This window comes from Monodon monoceros, unplaced genomic scaffold (assembly GCF_005190385.1).
Source record: "Monodon monoceros isolate NGI ecotype Baffin Bay Population unplaced genomic scaffold, NGI_Narwhal_1 Super_Scaffold_22, whole genome shotgun sequence".
Taxonomy (NCBI): domain Eukaryota; kingdom Metazoa; phylum Chordata; class Mammalia; order Artiodactyla; family Monodontidae; genus Monodon; species Monodon monoceros.
This window is the reverse complement of record NW_021703779.1, coordinates 775,214-798,982: the sequence shown is the minus strand read 5'-3', so window position 1 is coordinate 798,982 and position 23,769 is coordinate 775,214. Positions and strand designations below refer to the sequence as shown.

At 42.8% G+C, this 23,769-nt stretch overlaps 1 protein-coding gene across 2 annotated transcripts in view; it reads left to right on the top strand.

The window, feature by feature from the left end:
• Positions 1-23,769, top strand: part of FRMPD4 (FERM and PDZ domain containing 4) — a 538,713-nt gene that overhangs the window by 341,695 nt on the left and 173,249 nt on the right. The window contains exon 2 of one of the 2 annotated variants that reach the window (XM_029239932.1): positions 16,748-16,864. In XM_029239932.1, the coding sequence (XP_029095765.1) occupies positions 16,748-16,864 (117 nt within the window). Of the gene's footprint in view, positions 1-16,747; positions 16,865-23,769 lie in introns of those variants that run through there. The other variant, XM_029239931.1, reaches the window with a different exon arrangement.

Genomic DNA, 23,769 nt, shown 5'->3' with positions numbered 1-23,769 from the left:
GTCCGGGAGGATCCTACGTGCCGCGGAGCGGCTGGGCCCGTGAGCCATGGCCGCTGAGCCTGCGTGTCCGGAGCCTGTGCTCCGCAACGGGAGAGGACACATGGTGAGAGGCCCGCGTACCGCAAAAAAAAAAAAAAATCCCCGTCAAACAAAATGGCTGAAAGAGCCACTTTTCGTTTTGCTGCCAAAAGGACCATTTGGTTTCTGCTAATTTCGTTACAGGTCTAATCAGATGATGTTTGCTTACTGCTCTCGGTAATTTCACTGTCCTAAATACCACAGCTTCAACTGTGCCCTAGAAAAACTCCAGAGTTGAGTTTCATTCAACTCTGTTCATTGAGCTCCAAGTTTAGGCAAATCCTATGCTGGTGGTCCATGACTTACTCGGATATAAGGAAGTTTGGAACCTGTGAGAGAACTGTATCCCTGTAGGATACAGGGTCACTTATGCCATAAAATGAATGACGTCAACTGGACTTGTACTACTCTTCGTACAAGTAGGGTCTCCAGAGAGACCCTGGAGATCTCTCTCTCTTTCTCTCTCTCTCACCGCCCTCCCAGCCTCCCCACGCCCCCATCCCCCATCTAGAGTGCACTGTAATATAGGAGCAGTAGAAGTGATGTCCGGAAGGTGCTCATTACTCTGGAGCAGAGGTTGGCACGCTTTTTCTGTAAAGATCCAGATAGCAAATATTTTAGAATTTGCAGGCCACATAGTCTCTGTCAAATTATTCAACTCTGCCATTTTCACACCAAAGCAGCCATAGACAATACTTCAATCAATGGGCATGGCCATGTTCCACTAAAATTTCAATTACAAAACAGGCAGTGGGCCGAGCCCATGAGCTGTGGTTTGCTGACCACTGATGTGGGGAATAGAGAGAGGAGACAGCACCGCTGGCTGTGAGAGCCCAGCCTCCTTTGGGAAGGAGGCAGCAGAGGAAACGGTTCTAACAGGATGGATACGATTTCCCTAGGGCTACCTGTTTTCAATCTAGTTTGTTCTTGGTTGCTTTCAAATTATTTTATGGATACGTTTCCTATCATCAGCTTTTGTACATGTTCCTGGAGAACCATGACCAAGTGATCGTTTTGTGTTCTTACAAAGTTTAGGTGAGTTCTAAGGCACAATATGTGCTCAATAAATCATTTTGGAGGGAAGTAGGGTAGAGGCTTCGAGGAAAGTTTCCCAGAGCTTTCAAACTCTGCTCTGCTAAAGAATCAATATCTCAGGCAAAGATTAGGGCCAAGCCATGGCTTGTGTACCTTGTCTGGAGTTGTGGCTGCTGATATGGTTTCTAAGATACTGACCCCAGGATACTGCCAAGAGAAGGGAGCCCTTTGATTCCAGATCATAAGGGAGGCTCTCTGCTCATTTTGAAAGGAAAGGAGTTACAGCTCCATTTAATGGAGATGACCTTGAATGTGAGGTGCCACCTTTGTTCAGGGGACATACTTTGTTATATTTTCCTCATTCAGACCGGTCCGCATGGACTCTTTTGCCTTGATCTGGGTCTCCCAAGGTCAGTGTCAGATAAGGAGTAGGATCTGTCGTCCATCCTGGTAAATCCCTGCCAGACTGACCTCAATGGCGTCACAGACACCTGTCAACTGCTATCCATCTAGGAGCCCCAAGTTGAAACCTCCAACAGAAATAGTTTACTTCCTGTTTCTAAAACATGCTAAGGCTCACTACTCAAAGTGTGCTCCTGGGACCAGCAGCATCAGTACTACCTGGGAGCTCTTTAGAAATATAGACTCTTGAGCCCCACCCTAGCCTTGCTGAATCTGAACCCGAAGCGTAACAAAATGCTCAGCTAATTCGTGTGCACCTTAAAGTTGGAGAAGCTGTTTTGTAAGAGGCACTTTCCATCATAAAAGGCTTTTCAGCACTGTTCTAATAGATGTATCATCTAGTTGCTAAAATCTCTTTCCTGGAAATAGTAACAGTTGTAGTATTTATTATCATTGTCAGAGGAACAGATTTTTAAGACTTGTCTAATAAAAGCTTAGCATGTCCGACATGGTTACAATATAGACCTTTCCCACTTGCCAGTCTGCATGCTTTGTAAATAAATGTCTTCCTTGTTGTGGAAGTAATTACTCCAAGATATAGAAATACTGAGCGCTTACTGTCTTCCCAGTATTTTCAGCTCATTTCTTCTCTATGACGCATCTTGGGAAATACATGACGGTTTTTGTCCTACTTTATAAAATGATTGTGTTTGGACATAAAAATGTAGCAGAGCTTACATGTGGCCATTATTTGAGTTAGGCAAGGTATTTCTGGATCTTTCTCTGTCTTCAGTGATAACATGCCTACCTTTGGAGCAGAGGAAATGAAAAATATGTATGAACTCCAAATGGAAGCTGGGGAAGATGGACAGAAACTAAGCAACCCTAGTATTGTTACTCGGCACCATTTAGAATATGTTTTCTCCTTCGGATCTTCCCAGTTGTTTCAAGACCAAAAAAACAGTAGTAGGGTGGTGCCGAGTGGCAGATACATCTTTTCAAGTGTATCTGTTCATGTCCTCTATGAGGTTTCTTGTGTTCTCCACCCTTATACATTTTAGATGCCCTTGAAAATGTGTAGATATTGAGAAATCTAGGGAAATAATGAATTCCCCTTTGATATCTGGGCAGGGAGTATTTTAAAAATTTAAATTTCTGCAGTTTGCATCATGTACACAAATTTGTTGCTTCTGTATTAATCACTGAGGAAAATGAAGAGAAGCCATGAAACTGCATGATGCGTTCAGACTTGTGACAGGGCGAGGCGATGGTCATGTAAATGCGGGAACAAAGCCATGCGTCTCTGTATGAAATAGCGCTAAATGAAAAGCCACCAGAAATCTTCCTAGAATTAGAGAAAAATAAAGCATACTAGGGAATTCCTTGGCGGTCCAGTGGTTAGGACTCTGCACTTTCACTGGCAAGGGCCCGGGTTCCATCCCTGGTTGGGGAACTAAGATCCCACAAGCTGTGCGACATGGCAAAAAAAAGCACACTAAGACGATATGTCTTGTTGATATTATAAATAACCCATTAAAAATATCGCACATGCAGTCTAGCTCTGGGGAAGGGAGCCAGACAACACATTTTCGCATTCCAGCATGCTTAGGTGTGCCAGGGTGTGCTGTAACTCTCTGGCTTCCCATGTTAAGGGTGTCAGCAGGTGCAGTCTAAACATCTGTTCTTTAAGGATTATAAATCAGCAGTAAAGGAAGAAGTCTCCAGCAGGCACTGACATAGCAAACCAAACTCAAGCGTATTTTCAATGGAAAATAGACACATTTTAGCTTGGACAATGAATGGCCTTTGGTGGTTTAAAAATGTGAATAAGGCTAAAACAGTGGTAGATATTATTAGGCATCGTACATCTTGATATTAAAACCCTCTTATAGCATCACATTTGAAAACCCTAAGAAAAATCAGCTCATGGTACTCTTTCTACAAGCCCCCCAAAATCTTGATTTGAATTTTGGAAAGCAGCCACTATAGCAAGTTTTTCATTACAATTTTAGACTGCCTACATATTACATATTTGAAACACCACTCATCCAGATAGTGGCCCTATTTATAAGACAAGATCAATGGTTCACAGGTTTAAAACTCCCCATAAATACTCAGCTATGTGATGGATTGAACTATAATGTTCTACCTTTGGGTCAAATGCTGTGAAAAATAGGAATTTTGCGGAATTTGTGTATCTGGGTTTCTTTCTGTCCTGTTAAAGATTATGGCCTTTTAGAAAGAGACCTGTTTAGCTGATGGAGGTGAACATTTTGGAGCTTGAAGGGACCTCAGAAATCATCTAGTCCAGCGCCTTCATGCTACAGATCAGAATCTCGAGGGACAGAAATATAAATGACTTTTCCAAGGTGCCACTGTAAGTCAGGGGTCAGCAAACTGTGGCCAATGAGCCAAATACAAATTTTGGTGGGCGGCGGGTGAATAACGTTTTCTTGGAACACAGCTGTGCCCGTTAGTTTACACATTGTCCGTGGCTACTAAAGATCCAGCGGTAGAGTTGAGTAAATACCGCAGAGACCACATGACGCTTGAAGCTGAAAATATTTACTATCGATTCTTTATAGGAAATGTTTGCTGATCCCTGCTATAAATGGTAGACTTAGAACTTATTCTCATGCCTTCCAGGCCGGTGTTCTGTATTCTTTTTCACTTTTAGTTCCCCAAAGGTACATATATAGTCAATGCACTTTCTTCTTCTCTCTCTTCACTTTTATAATCTGTTTCCTTTTATTTCTGCTGGTACCTAATTGAGGATAATTTTTAAGTAATATTTAATTATCTTACTCAGAATGAAAAAGAAAACTTAATGGAATGAGAGATAGCTCTTAGGCACACTTTTAACATAGGATTCTAAAGTCATTAAGCAAGTCTAAGAACATTAAGAAAACTACAGTCCATATAAGTACATACTTTATATGTTAATCTATAAAAATTTTTAAATGATCAGAATATATGTGCATGTCCCCAACAGACAGTGCAAATATAATTTTCACAATGGAGAGCTAACTCAGAAAGTGTTTGAATTGTTCATATATGGTTCATGAGGATGTTCCCTGGGAAGCCAGTTGGACTTGGCTGAGCTTGGTGAGTAGCAGTATTAGGTCATGAGTCATCTATAAAATAAGTCAAATATGAACATGAATGCTGCCTCTCAAAATGATGTGTTTGCAAAAGCGTTTTCGCAACACATTTGAAAATTAGATTAGGCCATTTGGTAGGTGCAGCCAATGCTGGGTTTCATTACTCATATAATCACTGTTCAGTTTTCTGACATGATGCATTTGCTGGGTCCTGAGGGTGTGTTCGGGTTCCATATTACAGCTCAGAGCGAAAGACTGGGCCCGAGGTGAAGGAGGAAATGTATTTAATGGTCAGTATGGATGAAATTGTTGTCCATGTGGGCTAAATAGAGAGGTGTAAGGAAGACTTCCCTGTTTCCTGATGCCTGAATTTCCCAACGTGGGACTCCTACCTGAGGAGTTTCAGTGAAAGCTCAGGGCAAAGCCCAGTGTCCAGACCGTGCCTAGGTAGGGTGAGCCACGAGGCCAGCCTTCCTCATCAATGTTACCAACTCCTATCTGCTTGTCACAGCTCTAGCTCTGCACCAGGACTGGCACAAAAGTCCTCAAAAACATGTTTTGAATGATTGAATGAATGAGTGAATGTAGTGTCATGAGGGCACCTGGTGCTTGGAAAAGAAAAAGAGTGCTCAGACTACATTATAGCGCAGAGAGTAAGAACTGTACTCTAGGGTTGTGACATCATACGCAAGGCCGACCCCAGAATCTTGCAGAGAGGAGGAGTCCATGCTCAGTGAATGTTTGTTGATTGACCTCACAAGTCTCTCTTTGTAGAGGCTTGGCTGTACAATGCCCTTTGTGTCCACTCGGAATCCTCTCTTCATCCGGATGGGCCAATCTTCCCTCCAGTAATTAGCTCAACGCAACTGTCCTGTTTTTTCAAGAGATTCCTTTGCTATCTCAGATCCCTTCTGGTCTGGCGTTCTCCAGCAAAGGTGAACAACCTAGTCTGGCTGTGCCCAGGCTCCTGGCACATCAAGACATCTGTGAGGGGCTTTTTAGCTGGGGTAGAATGTTCTTTGATGTCAAAACCCTCGTTGCGATGCCTGCTGTGTGCCCGTGCCGGCTCCCCCTTGCCCATCCTGCCCTAACAACCAGAGAGTGGGAGCCTCTCATCTGTGACTGGCTCGTTTCCTTATCATCAATTCTAGGACCCTTTTTGTTCTTTCTTCTGGTTGCTGCTAAGTTATTAATTTATGTTCCCATCTTGAACTCTGCCCTTTCAAAAATCCTAGGAGTCTTTGGGGCCCAGTCCCAGCTGCCTACAATTATGGCCCTTGGATAAAAGATTCTAAGGACTTGTGTGTCACCTCAAGTCACACACAGTATCTGGTGCACAAGTACCGTTGCCAGACCCTGTGTGAACTCCTGGAGTCACATTTGAAGAGGCTCTATGGTGTGATTTATAAACAGTGGCCATATCGATGGATTTTGAAGCAAAAGTTTGCATCATCGTTTCTCGAGTCTTAAATTTATGATAATGTTGCACCTTTAAAACATGATTGAATAAAGAGACAGGATAACTGAATGCACAGGGTAAAGCTTGATTGGATACCAAATCAAATCCCCCAAAAATCTATGAAGGAAAAGTATTAGGATAATTGGGGAAATTTGAATATGGACTGTATATTAGATAATATTGTATCAATATTAAATTTGAGTGCAATATGGTATTATCGTTTTAAAGGGGAGTATCCTTTTTCTTAAGAGAGAGTTGCTGCAGAATTTGGGGGTGAAATATCCTGATGTCTGTTGATTCAAGTAAACATTTCACATATATAAACGGAGACAGAGGGAGTGGACAAAGGAGTGAAGGGAGAGGGGATAAAACCAAATGTTGAAAAATACGAGTAATTGATAAACCTAGGTCATAGTTTCTCCGCCTCCACATTATTGACATCTGGGGCTAAATCATTGTTTGTTGCAGGGCCGTCCTGTGCATTGTGGGATATTTAGTGGCATCCCTGGCCTCTACCCACTAGATGCCAGTAGCACACCACCACCCCCAGTTGCGACAACCAAAAATGTCTCCCGTCACTGCCAAATGTCCACTGGGGGGCAAAATCGCCCCTTGTTGCGGACCTCTGCTCTAGGTGATGAGCACAAGGATGACTGTTGCCCTCGACTTTTCTGTGACTGGATTTTACAGAATGAGAAGTCGGGGGAGCACACAATCCTGCTAATGATTGGGAGCTTGTCATCGGTGAAGCGCCGTTTCCAGCTACGGAAACCTTGAACTAGAAAAATGAAAACGACCTTCTATCAAGGACACTGATCAAGGCTTAAACATTTGGCGTTAGTGAGGTTTAGATTGAAGGCCTTTGATTTTGATCTGGGGCCTCCAAATTGCAATTTTGTCTTCACAAAAGCAGGAGGCTTTCAGGAATGCCGAGGCAGCAAGTTCCTATCTTGGCGTTGCCTTCTGGGCTGCAGGGTCCTGTCTGTTGAAATCCTGGACCTGCCTAGTCACACTGTCATATGGCTCCTTTTGGAGGATGCTCCAAAGTTTGACTGCTGTTCATTCATTCATTCGTCTATTCAAACAAATGCTATTATAAAACAGTTTCCGTGCGCCAAATCCTGCCCTCAGTTCTGATGTAAAAAGGGACTGTGGTTTTGGATCCAGTTACGTCGAGTGTGGGCTTGTTGGTCATGGCTGAATTCAGAGGCAAATCCCGTGAGTCCCACGTCTGTACATTTTCATCATGCAGAGACACAGATTCCCCCTAGCCATTCAACAATAGAGGGTGACATGCAGAAGTTATATTACTGCTTCCATGCATGTATGTGCCCCATCGAAAGCAATGATAAAATTCCTATTTCTGTACTACTTCATAGCCCTCAGTAAACCAAGTATAACAGGACACGTCAGTTAACAAACAGTATATGTTGCACACCTACCATTGCCAAATGTGGATTCCAGGGATCTAAACATGAAGGAGACTCGCCCCTGTCCTAAGGAAATCACAGTTGGGTAAGAGAATCACAATTGGCAAGAGAGAATTCCAATTGAAGGTGGCAAGGCTAATTAGAAGAGTTCAAGTTGCAATGACTGTATTAACAAATAAGTGTTTGTTGAGCACCAACTATGTGCAGTAGGTAGAATTTTGTAAAGTGGTATTAACGCTCAAGAGCTTACAATCTAGGAAGACATGTATTCCCAGTTATCGGTAATTATACAAGGTAGATGCTACCTCAGTAGTGCAAACAGTCACTTCCCACGAGCATAGGGAAACAAGGTAATGATTTTAGGGCAGGGGATTCAGGGACTGCTTTCTGCAGTGGTAGCATTTGATATGCATTTTGGAAGATTTATCATTTTTGGACAGATATGGAGAGGTCAGGGAGTTGGAGTGGGGGAAGGAGAACGTTTTAACCAGAGGGAATAGCATGAACGAAGACATGGAGATATGAACATGGGAAACATGCGTGTTCAGGGAATATAGGTGAGTTAGTTTAAAAGTAGCAGCATATTCTTAGCAAAATTAGTGGGTTGCTTGGCTGGAAAAGAAGATCTGGGCCAGATGATTGAGGGTGTTTATTTTCTGTGTTGACGTGATATATTACGAGCACCTAGAACAGCACGTGGTACATACTAGGTGCTCAACCAGCATTTGTTATATGCGTTGATTAGGCAGGGAGCTATGGTGGGGTTTGTTTTTGTTTTTGTTTTGTTTTGTTTGCCACGCTGCGCGGCATGCATGGGATCTTAGTTCCCCGACCAGGGATTGAACCCGTGCCCCCTACATTGGAAGTGCGGGGTCTTATGCCTAAGATTCTAGGCCAGGACCATCATGTACCTTGGATTCCTTTATGAGTACAGTTTCCATTGAACATCTCCTGTGTGCTGACACTAGTCTGAGTAACAGAGATAGAAAGATGGAGGATACATGGTCCTGGCCTCACGGGGGTGCACCGAGTGTAGCATCTGCACCTGGCATCACGTGCTTACCCGGGAGCCACACCTACAGGCTCGTGAGCACATAGTCCAGCGTTCCAGTGAGAGGGGCTCCAGACCATTGGCTGACTGTTCCCACATTTAGCTCTGTAATACCTCTTCGGGCATCCTTGGCCAGCCCGGCCTGTCTGCATCTATTTTCTCCTGTACAATACAGGGCTAATTATCATTGTCCTCCCAGATTCACGGTCGGCTATGTATGTGGCCTCAGAGTCTTAGGATGTCTTGAGTGTGTCACCGGCTTGTTTACAGAGTGAGGCTCAAGTGTGTATGTGCAAATTTGGGGAAGGAGAACCAGTTAGCTTAAATTTAATTCTCCTGGTAATTCTCCCACATACGCAATTGGGAAACAAGTAATTCAGCAGGCTGGTGAGAGGTTTGCAGTGAAAACCATGGATATATAATCGCACAATTAGTTTTCTTTTGTGGGTTGGTAAATTATGCAACCAAGCAGATGAAAATAATGAGAAAAATGTTCAAATTTGGTAATGAAAATATACGTCCAAATGTTTTTACTGTAGTTAAACTCCTGATTAATAATTCATTTCTGCTTGACTAAAATGATTTTGTAATGAATATATTTTTAAGTTTCTGCTTTTATGAGGCTTAGTATTAATATGTAAATTAGTTTTGAATTGCCTGCTTTTCCCCCTTTACTGTATTTTCCTGTCCTCCTTGTCAAAACAGAAGTGAAATCTTCACAGTAGTTGGCGGGATGATTCTGTCTTCTGTGTGTGCAAGGCCTTGATGTTATTTTCACCCTATCAACATTGCTTTCTTCACGTGCACTTGCCCTAGGAGCTGCTAATAATGGGCTATAGGATGGAAAGCTGTTACCTCTTGTATAAGATTGCGATGCTGCTAGTACTGTAGTAAACCCTGATTGCATGAAGAGGTTTAGTTCTGAGACGGGAGAGAATACACCTAATTCAGAAGGTGTCTGTGTCTCAACGGCATGATTAACTGGAACCAAAAGGCTGGGGGGCAGGTGGATGTCAGTCTGTTCCTCACTGATCCATGGGGACAAGAAACCTTGAAGAGCAGGAACCCCTCCAGCCCCAGTGGGGCCCACCAGGCTGGTCACCAAAGGAACAAGGCTGCCACCAAATTTGGAGTTTTTAACATCCAGAATCATCTTTTGTTCGTTTTTCTCACTCCTTCTGCTTCCTTTACCTCAACCCACATTGCACGTCAACCTTGAAGGTCATCTGCTTGCATGCTGTGTGAAGTTCTGAATTCTGTAGGTTTTCGGGTACCGTAACCCTGCCACCATTTAGAGCAAAATAAATGAGGAAGTGCTTTAAGTCTTGTAATACCATATTTAGCACTCTGTAACTTGGGTTATTCTGAAAATCATCTTTGTGAGTCCAAAGAGATAAGGATAATCAAATTCTGGGTCACGTTTCATTTTACTGGATTTGTATAGAGTCATTCGATATCGGGGATGAATAACTGAATAACTGTGGCTTAGGTTTTCTCATACATGAAACGGACCTGAAAATTCATTTCTCAACACCAAGTTCAGAGGACGCAGCTTCATCCTGGCTACTGGTCCTAAGTATTACCAGGTATATGAGGAAGCCCATGAGTTGAAGTTACACTTAATTATGATACAGTGTGATTTAGAGGGAATATGAATCAGGAAGCCTCAGGGTTCAGTCCTGGATACCCTTTGCATCAGATGAGTTTGGGTGGCCTCTGCCCTTCTCTGCCCGTTTCCATCCCTCGTACATTCTATGTGAAACACGGTGTTTGTCTCCCAACAAGATCGCGGTGCCTATTTCCCCCAGTGAAGAAAAGCTGGTAACTTCACCAAACGCTGGACAAGTTATAACTTCTCTCTGCGCCTCGGTTTCTTCCTCTTTATAATGGAAACACTAATGCTTTATCAGGCATTTTGTTACATGCTGAGACAGGCTTGTGAATATCTAAAGAAATGATGTATATAGAAGTGCTGTTTAAACTATTCGGTCAAATACAAAAGTTATTTCCATTACTATTATGACTGCCACTTATAACACAACATACCATTTGATGAGACTATTGTAAATGAGTCAAGCACTGCAGGGCTGTACGTATCTCATCTCTGCATAACATCACCATGAGGTGGATGTTATTATTTCCATTTCACATGCAAAACCAAAACCCAGAAAGGCCAAGTAATTCACCCAAAGCCGAGAAGCTATTAAGTGACTGTGAATTCTGATGTAAAGATGGATTCTCTCTGATGTAAAGACGCATTCTACTTATCGTGATTAGGCTTTCAGTGGAAACATTGAGAAGGCTTTTTTTCCCCCACTAAAGTGTATTGAGCACCTACAAGAACCGTGCTAAGAACTGTACATTCATCACTTGGTTTATTCTTGACGACAGCTCTATGAGCTAAGCAGGGGCACATTTGTCATTTGTGATGGGGCCATCCTGTGCATTGCAGGATGTTTAGTGGCATCCTCAGCCTCTACCCACTAGATAGCAGGAGTACCGCTTCCCCTGGTTATGACGACCAAAAGTGTCTCCAGATGTTGCCACGTGTCTCGGGAGGGAATCATTGAGTGAGACCAATTCTGTTTTACATGTGAAGAAAATAAGACCCAAAGAATTGAGAGTCCAGAGTCACAAAGCTAGTAAGTGGCAGAATTTGAGTCTGTCTGACTTGGGAGTTGGGAACCGGACCTCACATTCCTTCTCCCCTACAGCATCCCTTTATCTGTTACTGAGGTGTGTTTCTAGCGGCCCGCGGGTGGTTTCTAATAAACTGCTTCTCCCAGAGAAGATTTGCCATCAAGATTTGGCCCAGGATTTAGAGGCATGCACGCAGGAAGTGACCATGGGTTGCTTCCTCGAATGGTGTCAGCATAAATAGTTCTGTACCTTTGCCTGTGCCCTTCATAGCTGCTCTCACTTCTTATGAAATATAAAGACCTTTGTTGTCCAGAACAGTTTCAATCTGTTGCAAATATAACACAAAGTTGCAAACCAGTTCAGTCAGTTGTTGGGAGTTTCCGGAATGACTTAAATAGCCCTGCCAATGTAGGTCGCTATTTTTAAGGCTGAGCTAAGCGTTTGAAAGTGGTTCACACAGCCATGATCTCAGGTTGAAGTCACAGAACATGAGAGTTGCAAGGAATCTCAAAGCCTGGCCTGAGACAAGTGGAAATTGACCCTCGGCACCATGGATCCACACACACACATGATTCCTGGTTAAAAAACAAAACGAATTTCTGATATTTTCTTCTACTTCTGCTGAACTCATCCACTTCTTAACTTATAGGAAGGTGTAACTGTTTGCTTCAGCCCCTTCCTACCCTGCTCTTGCCAGACTGGAAAAAAGTAGATGACTGAGCCTTTCACCCTTCTGCTGTTTTGAGAATGGATGAAGCCATTTATACTTGTGTAACCACCCCAAGTCTTATATTCTCTTGAGGGTTAGGTAGAGATTTACTTAGCAGAGAATTTATAGCACATACTATAATACTATGTGGCGGGCAGCATACTGAAATCTTTACAAAATGCATTTTGTCACCCCAAGATGCGGTCCTATTACCACCATTTTACAGAGGAAGAGCTGGACTGAAGGGTTTAGAGAGGTTGAGTAACGCACTCGAGATTATGAAAAATAAATGCCTGAATTGAAGAGAGTCTGATTGTAACTCGGTGGTTCTCAAACTCAAGTGGGCACCGGCGTAGCCTGGAGGCTGGTTAAACCCAGATTGCTGAGTCAGCCGCATCCCCAGAATTTCGGGTTTAGTAGGTCTTGGATGGGGCCCAAGAATTTGCATTTCTAACAAGTTCATGGGTGATGCCGCCACTGGTCCACAGACCACACCTGGCAAACCTCCTGCTCCAGCTTGCGTGCTCTTGACCGCCACAGGCTGCCTCTCCTACGTCTTGTGAGCTAAAAGCAATGGTAGAATGACTGGGCAGTAGCAGCCGTGTCGGGCTATAAATCCCTGAGGCCTGGCCTCATCCGCACATATTCTGACTCGAATGGCGTGGCCTTGGTCCCAGGCATCTGTCATTTACAAGTTCCCCCATGTGGTTCCAGTGTGTGGTGAGGCTTCACAGGCTTTGCTGATTTAGGCAGCACTTAGCAAACTTTAGTGGGTATATGAATCACCTAGGGCTGTTTACTGAATGCAGATTTTACATTTCACACAGACACCCAGGAGAAACCCGTGCCGCTGGACTTCAGCCCAAACTTGGAGTAGCAAGGACTAGTATTTCCCAAACCTCATGCTTGCCAGGTAAAATATAGGATGCCTGGTTCAATTTGAATTTTCGATAAATAGCAAATAATTATTTTTTAGTATAACTATGTCCCAAATGTTGCATGGGATGTACTTATACTAAAAATTATTTGAAATTCAATTTAAGTGTGCATTCTATATTTTGTTTTGCTTTTTGCTGAATTTAGCAACCCTACTTTAAGGTAAGAGTCATCGGGATTACTTGTTTCAACACACACACGCACACACTCACACAAACGCACACACTCACTCATGGATTCCTGGTTGTAATTCAGACCTGCTGAATCATAATTTCTAGAGCCTGGTAATCGTTGACAAAAACTGCAAGATGGGTTCTTGTCAGCTCAATTTGGGAAATACAGAAAATGCTGGCTTTTGACCACTTGTAATCCTCATGCACCCCCAGACGCATATTAGGAGGTTGTTGTCTGTTTTGAATCTAGTCAAGTAGCTGAGGGTACTTCTTTTCACATTTTAGACTCATTGGTAGCAGTATTCAGTCCTGCTACTAAGGTAAAGACAAATCAGAAAGACTCTAGGCTATGATATTTTAGCCTCTTTGATACTCCCAGAGAATCTGGGTGCTCGTTTATTTGAGGGGCTGGAGTAGGGTTTGTAGATAAAATACAGGATACCCCGTTAAATTTGAATTTAAGATAAATGATGAATAATTTGTTTAGTGTACGTATTCCTCAATATTATATGAGATACACTGATGCTAAAAAATTGATATTTGTGTGAAATTCACATTTAACTGGGTGTCCCGTGTTTGTAGTTGCTAAATCTGGCAAACCCTAGGCTAGAGGGGTCCTTTCAAATAATCTCCATGGGGCCAACCTGCATGCCGGCAGCTGAGCAGAGCTGCAGGGTTCCTATTTACAGGACAGTCTTTAGCCTCCACAGAGGGAGTCAAGAGAACCTTTGAGGCTAATAGGTTTTTGGACAAGAAAAGTAAGACCTCATTCAAAGAGGAGAAATTTGAAGAGGCCTCAGCCCCTGGGAAGGATGCCCAGGAACTCAGAGTGGACTCTTTCTGAAATGGGGGGAAATAAAGGGCATGCATCTCACACTGGGACACAGGGTCAGTGTTACAGCCAGAAGTGAGGAGTTCTGCACGGGACTGTATTTTCATAGCAGCGCCTGGTCCATCCTGAGGATAATCTCTGCATCTGAGGCGGCTCTAAAGCAAAAGGCCCAGAAGACTCTACATTTATGCGCACTGGCCCTGCCGCTGCTCTCCAGGGGCCAGGTCTTTGCACTCCTGGTAGAAAAAAACCTGTCTTTCCGTTGCGTTGCACTGGGGTGGGGGGCAGTTGGGAGTGGTAGACAGTTTGGTGCAGCCACAGAGATGGGAGCCAGGAAAGGAGGTCCCCGGAGCATCTTCCCAGTGGAGAGCAACTGCCTGCTTCCAAGGTTGTATATTGGGGTGAACTTCCCAGTAACCACACCACACAGACATAGGAGCCAAACTTCTCCTTAATTTTGACCTTCGTCGTTGATTTGAGGATGTATGGTTAGATACTTAGAAAAGAGGTTTTTTGGGGTTTTTTTTCCTACTGGCACTTTAATTTGCTTTTAATTTTACTTTGCTAAGTTCTATGAATGTCATTCCGACCCATGTATTTTATGTCAACATATTAACAGGTAAACATGTGGTCGTGTCTGATTCTAATTATTCAGTGATTTGTTTTATATCAGTTGATGTCCCTTGCCCCGAATTAACTCAGTGAGTGTTTTTTCCAGTATTAGCACTGTATTTGGTGTTTTATGACAAAAGGCTTTATTTGAAAACATCTTGCTGAACTGTTGTTTTTTTTTTACTATTTCCTGAACACACCTTACGGGACAGAATGTAGTTTATAATAAAATTCAGGCTCCCTCTTGCTCATTATTATAACCCTGTATTTTACATGTAAATTATATTAGGAAGCCAACATCTTTCTTTTAGTGATTTAGACTTCAGGGGGAAAAAAGAGAATGAAAGGAAAGAAAAGAGAAAAGAAAAGACAGTTTATTTGTTTTTAGTAAGTTCGCCCCCTCTGGGAAAGGTGAACACTCTGATACTGGACGTAATTTAGTAATCCGGAATAAATTGTTGCATTCTCTATATAGGCCTCCTTTTACTTACAGGAATGTTCTGTGCGTCATCTCTTACTGTAGCTTTGCTTTTGCTTTTGCAAAACGTTTTAACAACAGTATACACTGTGTTCATACCTCGAAGGGCTTGGTCCGAATGCGTCCTCTGCTGCTGTGGAGAAATTGGCGGGCTTTTGGTAGAACCTCAGGGGGACCAAGCCATGGGCTCTCGCTGCAGGCAAGCAGCTCGCTCTTCAAACACCACCAGGGGAAACTGCCACTGCTGGCTTGGGTGTAGAGAAGAGGAACAAAAACTTGGCATGTCTGTTCGTGTAATGGTCCACGGGTGGGAATTAGCCCTGTGGTGGGCCTCTAAGTTGGCGGGACCTGTGTTAAATTTGTGAACTCTTTTGCTCCCCACGCTTTCTGAAGGATGTGGGAAAACTGAAAGGAAGTTAAAGAAAGGCAACGAAGGTCATTAAAATTCTGCAAACTAGTTCCTCTCCAGAAAACTTACGGGAAGTGGGGCTGGTTTCCGTTGAGGAGAAGCATCGGTTCATGGTCAGCTGTGTGAGTTGGGTGAGGGTGGAGGTCGGGGGTGGGATGCCCTGCATCCTGGGAAGTTCAAAGCCTCCCCTCCTCACAGACAGGTTGACACCCCTGATTTGGATGTTTGCTGCAGGAGGGCTGCCATGGACAGTTGTACAAGCTGTGCGTGTTATGCCTGGTGCAGGGGGTGGGGGGCCTCTTTCTAAGGGCTCCCAGGTTCACTATTGAGATGCTGACTGTGAGGCCGTGGAAGTATCCTCACTGCCTCCCGAACACACACATATACACTTTGGTTCCTGTCTGCAATTTGGAACCGCCTAGAACATCTAACAGGCCATCCAGAGTGGGGAACTTCACCTGGAGCCAAAGGACAAATGACGAAGGATGTTGGTTGATCCTAAAATGGCAGCATGTATTTCCCTCCCACGGTTGAGCTTTGAAGGAGTCTTTGGTGTTCATGAGAGAACAGTGCAATTTCTGCAGGTCCCAGGCCGCAGAGCAGCGGCCAGGATTCAGCAGTGTTCCAGAAACTGGGCTTAGGCCTCTGGATGGGAATTGTCACTGTGCAATGCTGCCCATCACAGCTGCTTGTCACGTGAAGTCACTCCCTTTTTCCTCTTGTTCTTGGAAAGGCTTCTAGAAAATTCTCCGTAACCTACCCTTTCATGTTGCTGACGAGTCACATTTCAGGTGTGGACTAGAAACTGTAAAAGTTAATGTGTGGATTTTCATTGCCACATAAATGGAGAGTTTGTCTAAGGTTTTATGACCAGTCACCTTGACTGGAGTATGGTTAATATGAGTGGAAATTTTGTATTTTGGTCACAGGAGTCCAGAAAACTGAGGCTTGGGGTTATTTGTTTAAGATCCATAAAAACAGGAATCTATTTTCATTTGTGCATTTGTATTGTGGTGTGATACCTGTTTATATGCCAAACCGTCCTAATGTCTGGTCCCAGGAATGCCTAGTGTCATGGAAAGTGTGCTAAACGTTTGTTCAGAATTGGCTTGTGTGTCCTCAGGAAAGTTACCTAAGCTTTTTGAGCCATTCATCGTTTCCTCATCTGTAAAACGAGATGAGTATACTTAGCTCACAGGGCAGCTGGGAACAGCTTGCAGGATACTATAAAGAAAGATACTGAGCATGCTACCTGACACAAAAACATTCTAATCGTTCATTTTGTCAGCTGAGGACACAGCCCGTAACGGAGACGAGCAAGTCCTGTGCCCCTTCTGGGGTTTGTCTCAGAAGAAGTGTTCCGGAGTCAGGTGTAATGATGCCTTGCTTTTCTTTTTTCCAGCCACAGGACAAAGTCTTCAGGCTGGCCACCTCCCTCGGGAACCTGGGGCTTGAACCAGGTGCCGCCCTATGGATGGGAGATGACGGCAAACCGGGATGGACGAGACTGCTTCATCAAGTAGGTTGAACACACGGCATAAATAGTTTAATCTTTGGCTTTGGGGATGTCTCTGTTTTGACCCTTAGCTCAGGAGAATTAGCATACTTAAACTGAGGACTCCTAGGCACTTGGAGGCCATGACTCAAGCAGGTGATCCCCTGGGCCTTCCGTATCTTGTGACATGAGGTTGCTTTGTTCTTGGACATGCGCCATCTTAGGCTCAGAATTCCCAGGGTATCAGGCACTCCTGGGCCAGAGCAAACATGTATGTTATTGAATCCTGGGCCAGTTGTACTGATTGTCCGAGGCTAGTAACTAAAGTTTGACATGGAGGAGGGTCATTTGGAAAGCCTTGTAGAAATGGTTAAGACAGGAATGTTACTGGCTCATCTGCAACTAGAAAAATCAGCTGAAAGGATTATGTGCATTACAGGTTGTACTATAAGTTGGTCCCACTAACATTGGCTGAGGTTTTGGATTTTTTGTGGTGCTCTTTTTTTTAAAATTGTGGTAAAATATATATTACATAACGGTTATGTTATTTATGTTATATATATAATGGTTCTATTGTATGTAACATAATGGTAAATTTTATGTACCATCTTAACTGCCTTTAGGTGTACAATTCAGTGACATTAACTACGTTCACAATGTTTTGTAACTCTCACCACTTTCATCTTCCAGACCTTTTTCATCTTATGCAACAGAAACTCTGTCTCTATTAAACAAGAGTTTCCCACTCCCCCTCCCTCCAGCACCTGGTACCTCATATAAGTGAAATCATACAGTATTTGTACTTTTTTGTCTGGCTTATTTTACTTAGCATAATGTCCTCAAGGTTCATCCATGTTGTAGAACATCTATGAATTTCATTCCTTTTAAGGCTGAATAATATTTCGTTGTGTGGATAGATTACTTTTTTTATCCATTTATCTGTCAGGGGACATTTGAGTTGTTTCCACCTTTTTGCTGTTGTGAATAATGCTGCTGTGAACGTTGGTATACAAGTATCTGTTTGCATCCCTGCTTTTAATTCTTTTGGGTATATACCTGGCAGTGGAATTGCTGGGTCATACGGTACTTTGATGTTTACTTTTTCCGAGAATGACCAAGCTGTTTGTCACAGAGGCTGCAGTGTCTGGGTTTCTGCAGTTGTATGAAAAAAGGGCTTATATTGCACCTCTCAAAGCAGCAAGAGTTCACACTGTTTGCTTCTCCAAAGTGAAATATTCTTAATTATGAGAAGTTAGTGAAACAGATTTGAAATCAGGAAGCATGGTTAGCCTACCCTGATACAAGTGAGCAGAGGTTGGAGGCCACGGGGGGAAAAATCTTTCAATACCACAGGCTTGATTCTTTGTTCCAACCAGGCTGACTATGGGCTGATGAGCAAATATAGGATCTATGTGATGTAGGGGATCATTTTTATAAAAATAGAAATATCTGCCAAGATTGATTTTTGAGTATTTGGTCTTTTGGACAGCCCAGCACCTCTAAATTAGGACTGTTGGAAAGTAGCTAGGGAAAAACTCACGTGAGTGTTGTCAGTGGTTTGTTTCCTAGTCTCTGCAGCCCAGATCTCTCCCCTTCCTAGATTTGCAGAGGGGAGAGGACCTCCCTTAAGAGTACAGTTGGTGGCTGAGGGGCTTGTTTCCTGGGTCCATCCTGGAAAGATTAAAGTTGACCTTGAATCTGATCCACTCCAGGGAGCCTGTGTGAAGTGACCCTCTGGCTCTTCAAGGCTTTCCTGAGGATGTGCTCATAGAGAAATTACGGTGGAAATCTTGGCAGTGGGGCCAGAGCAAACAAAGACACAAGCTCAAAGACACGAAGAAAGGCCAACCGTTTGTTTACATCCTAGATTCTGATTCGTTAATTTTACTTTATTATTGTTATTTTTAATTAATTTATTTATTTTTGGCTGCGTTGGGTCTTCGTTGCTGTGTGCGGGCTTTCTCTAGTTGCGGTGAGCGGGGGCTACTCTTCACTGCGGTGCGTGGGCTTCTCATTGTGGTGGCTTCTCTTGTTGCAGAGCACGGGCTCTAGGCGTGCAGGCTTCAGTAGTTGTGGCACGTGGGCTCAGTAGTTGTGGCTTGTGGGCTCTAGAGGGCAGGCTCAGTAGTTGTGGGGCACGGGCTTAGTTGCTCCACGGCATGTGGGATCTTCCCGGGCCAGGGCTCGAACCCGTGTCCCTTGCATTGGCAGGCAGATTCTTAACCACTGCGCCACCAAGGAAGCCCTGATTCATTCATTTTAATAGTTTGCCTAAGTCCCTCATAATGGTAGAAAGATGATATTATTTGATATTATATTGTGCCATCTATTTTGTAACATGGTTATGAATTTACGTAATTGGCACAGTTGAGGTGGCCTAGATGCTTTAACTCAAAACAATAAAAATTTCTGCCAAAGAAATGTAGTTTTAAAAGACATGGATTATGAACTTAGGAAGGTACAGCTCAGTCTTCTCTGATTAAGATGGATTTTTCCTTGTCCGTGGTTGGATTGAGGTTCCTGTGTATTCCAAGCCATTTGATCAATAGCCAGAAACCCAAACTATGGCCTATTGTTTAGAGATTCTGGGATCCCCAGCTAGCTCTACAGGTATGCATTTCCATCAATGTCATTGACATTTTTAGGGGCCAGCCCAGGTGTCAATTTAACATTTACACTGGCCGGATGCCAGCTGTTGCAACATGAAAGAGCAGATCAGCAACTTCATAGAGAAACCTGCACTGATTACTAAACAGCAAGTTTTAAAACCAAAGTCACTGGTGTCACTTTTTTAAATCCGTGGAGCTTTTTTCCTTGAAAAGTAAATTTCCGCAGTCCTGTCAGAGACACTGTTTTAAGATGTCAAGAATGGTACTTCTGGTACAGGTGCTTGTTGTTTCTTTGTCACTAATGAGTTTTATAAATAATGAGAATCATTCTGATTTTTTCTCTTACCTATTGAGCGATGTCCGTTACAAAGAGATACTCTAATTACCAAAGTTTCCAGGGAGCCTGGTTTGCAGTATGGAGTATATCTCTACTCATTAGTTTTAGAAGTTAAAAGAACAATTTGGAAACTAATCTGTGGTTGGTAATTAGCACCTTTGCATTTAATTTCCCACTCTTTTACATTTTCTCTTTGAAAGAGATGTCTTCTTTTTTTATCTTGTCTTAAGATCTAAATGATAACACACATCAGACAATTCTTTCTGATGGAGGTACAGCTACTTTTAAGTGATGGACAAAGCTATGGGAGGAACCAGGGTTCACCTATTCAAAGTTAGAGTGTCGGAGTTGATAATGAGATAATTCTATTGTTATGAATCTTTCAGAATATGACCCAGGGTAGTTCAAAGTGTGTTCAAATTTCATCTTTCCTCTCCTATCCCCAGTTATTTAGAGTAGGGCTGGATAATCTGTCTTCTATTGAGTTACTAATCCATAGGGTTAAAAAAATTTTAAATGCCATTATACACATGATAATGTACATTTGTATGATTTTTTATAGTCTGCAGACTAGTGATTCTCAACCTTGGCTACACATTGGAGTAGCCCAAGGAGCAGTAAAATATCGTGATGCCTGGGTGTCTCAGTCCATTTGGGCTGCTATAATAAAATACCAGAGACTGGTGGCTTAAACACAGAAATTTATTTCTCACAGATCTGGAGGATGTGAAGTCCAAGATCACGGTGCTAGCGTGCTCGGCTTCTTGGTGAGGGCCCTCTTCCTGGCTTGGAGAGAGCTGCCTTCTTGCTTTATCCTCACATAAAGAGAGGATAGGAGAAAGAGAAATCACCTCTCTATGTCTCTTCTTATAAAAATACTAATCTCGTTATGAGGGCTCCACTCTCATGACCTAATTACCTCCCAAAAGGCCCCATCTCCTAATACCATCACATTGGGGATTAGGGTTTTAACATAAGAATTTGGGGGAACACAAACATTCGGTCCATAGCACTGGATCTGGGATAGAGCCTAGGAATAGAGTTTCAGAAACTCCTCAGCTGATTCTAATGAACTGCTACTGCGGTGCTCTGAAGCACTTTTTTTGCATTAATGCGGAATAATTACCCCATTTTCTAGATGCTAAAACTGAATCTCAGACTAATCAGAAGGCTTTCCCAAAGTTTACACACGTGTACCAAGTCGCAAACTACTGCTCGTTCAAATACACTGGATTCTCCATTAAGAAAGGACAAGTTTTGTTGGTATTCTTAGAGAAATACAAATTACAGTTTTTTGAGGAGCAAAGAACATTGTGTAAGAAACATGACAGATACAAAATAAAAATTTCTTGGTCCTTATTATTACCAGTTAAGAGAGCAGAAGAAGGGAAGGGAGAGAAGCAGTTGGGAAGAGAGAAACTACCAAGAGAAGAGTCTCGGGAAAGAGAGTGTCCTGGTGAGAAATGGCTAATAGAGGGAGCAATGGACGGCCAGAGAAATTAAGAGAAATAGAGAAAGTGAGGTACTCTGAGATGGTTCTTATAATAATAGCATCAATAAATAATAGATGGAGGTGGATATAGATATAGTTGTAGATATGAGAAGAGATACAGATGTAGATAAAGTTATGGAGTATAATTACAGAGATATTGATACAGATATAGATGGCTATAAATATACAGAGTTGTAGATATAGATATCAATGGATATAGAATATAGATAGAGATGGATGGACAGACCAGTGACCGTACAACCAGCTTTGCCCAGGAGGGTCCTGGTTTATGGGTGTTGTTCTCACATAATTACTGATGGCACCTCCCTTTGCTCTCAGAGTGTTCTGATTTAGATAACATAAGGTAACTCTATGTATCACGCTACCAACGTTTAGAAAATTCTTGCAAGACGTAAGCTTGCATTTAATCTTGACAACTGTCCTGTGAGGTAGTTAAAGCACATAGAGGAATCTCCTTCTTGAAGAAGAAGCTGAGGTTCACAGAGGCTGGTATCTCCATGTCCTTATGGGTAGTCAGACCCGTGTTTGCACCACACCGTCGGACTCAAAGGCCTCAGTTCTTTTGGCTCTGTTACGGAGCTTAATCCATAGTAAGCTTTGATCACCACCCCTAGGATTCCCCAGCCCAATCAATGTATGCTCAGCTCTGCTCATCTCCACCTGTGTCTGCCATACCCTCCCCTCCTCCACATCCTTAGAAATGGCCTGGGCAGCCTGGTTGTCTGGTCATGCGCAAAAGCACTCCTTGGTTACACCTAACGTGTGTTCCCCCCAACATTTACTGAGCACTGCTAAGTGATGAAGTTACCAAAATGAGCAAGATACAGTCTTACCTTGCAGGATCTTAGAGTGTGGTGGAAGTGATATATGAAATAATACAATATGCTGTAGATACAGGGGAAGGCCCCAAGGAGGAAACAATCCTATCCTTTGGGAGTGGGTGTGAGGATGCAGGCGTTGCCACGGGCCGCACACTACCACTACTAACCATTATTCTCAACCAAGCGATGTCTTTTTTAAGCTCTTTATAGACACATAGTATGTTTCGTAGTCAGAGAATAGGGAGCGCCGTGAGTTCCTTATTTTCCATTTTTGAGTTCAGTGGAGTAATACATGCTTACTTAACTGTGGAGGTGGGTAGAGTTAATGCAAAAATAATGTGCTTCATAAATCTGGAAATTCGGTTTTTGTAGATTGAAGAAAAATTTAAACGTGAGCAAAATAAATATCAAAACACTAGCTGGCAAAATACACGATTAAGATGAGCCACGTTGGAGTCTGGGGAAAGGGATGGGGGTGGATAGTGGGAGCAGAGGCTGGAGGGTCATTTCCCAACCACATGTCCTCGTTTGTCAAGCTCGAAAATGAAGAGGCTTTTTTGGTTTTTGTTTTTTTTGGCCTGCTGGTTTTCTGGCTACTTTCACCCTGTAAGTCCACAAATGTAGCCCTGCGAGCGTATTGGACAAGACGCACTGTTCTCTTATTCTACCAGCAGTTCCCACGGGGGGCAGTTGAACCAAGTCACTATCTTCTTAATGCAGAAGAGTTCCGTTCTGAAACCTGAATATTGGGGATTAGTAATGAGATGTGGAAACTTCCACTTTGTTTTGGGAGATGTTTAGCCATTGCTATCTGCCCGTCAGTTCAGTGGCCAATGTGAAATGTGTTTTTGGCTCATCTATCTCCAGAAAAGAATAATCTGAAGAAATACAAGCACTGTATGTGCCTTTTTATTAACCAGAAGACAGTCAAGTCAACGTGACAGGATTCTGTCATCATGAAAATTACAAATGACAAAGCCTTAAGTCATCCTAAAGTGTGAGCCTCTAAGTATTCCCTCCAGGCTTTATCTAGTCCAACTGAAATGTCCCAAAGAGGAAAGAAGCAATTGATTATTTTCAAATATTGTTTGGTAGTTCTAGGGCCTAGTCTTTGCTACTTTTTTCGTGATTTTTACCCCAAGATTTCATAAGAGAGTCTTACTGTTATTCTGTGGGTGAGTCCAGTAATCAGTTATACTGTGATGAGTGCCCTTGAACTTTTCCTTCTGTAGAAATTAAAAAAAAAAAAGTCAAGAAGAGTTAAGTTATAAAGTTGGATGTGGGTATTGTGGTTGTACCACCCAACCCCTGGGTTAATTTCATATTTGAAGCAGATGTCAGTTTCCTGCTTTATCATGCTTACATTTTTAACTCACATTCAACAAAGGACAAACGAATCTGAGAGGTTACTCAAATTGTTACCCTTTGTTTCTGGTAATAAAACGCAGAGCATCGTTGTAGAAATCAACAGTTGTGACAATAAAGGCAATAGGAGAGATCTATTTGAGGTGGGTTGCTTTGTTATTTTGTGTGGTTTTAAATATCCAAAGAGTTAAGAACTAGCCTTATATTAGAGAAGAGGCAGTCTGCCTCATTTTTTGTGTTTTTGATGAAGAATTCTTAGATAAAATGTTTCGCTTCCAAGTGCA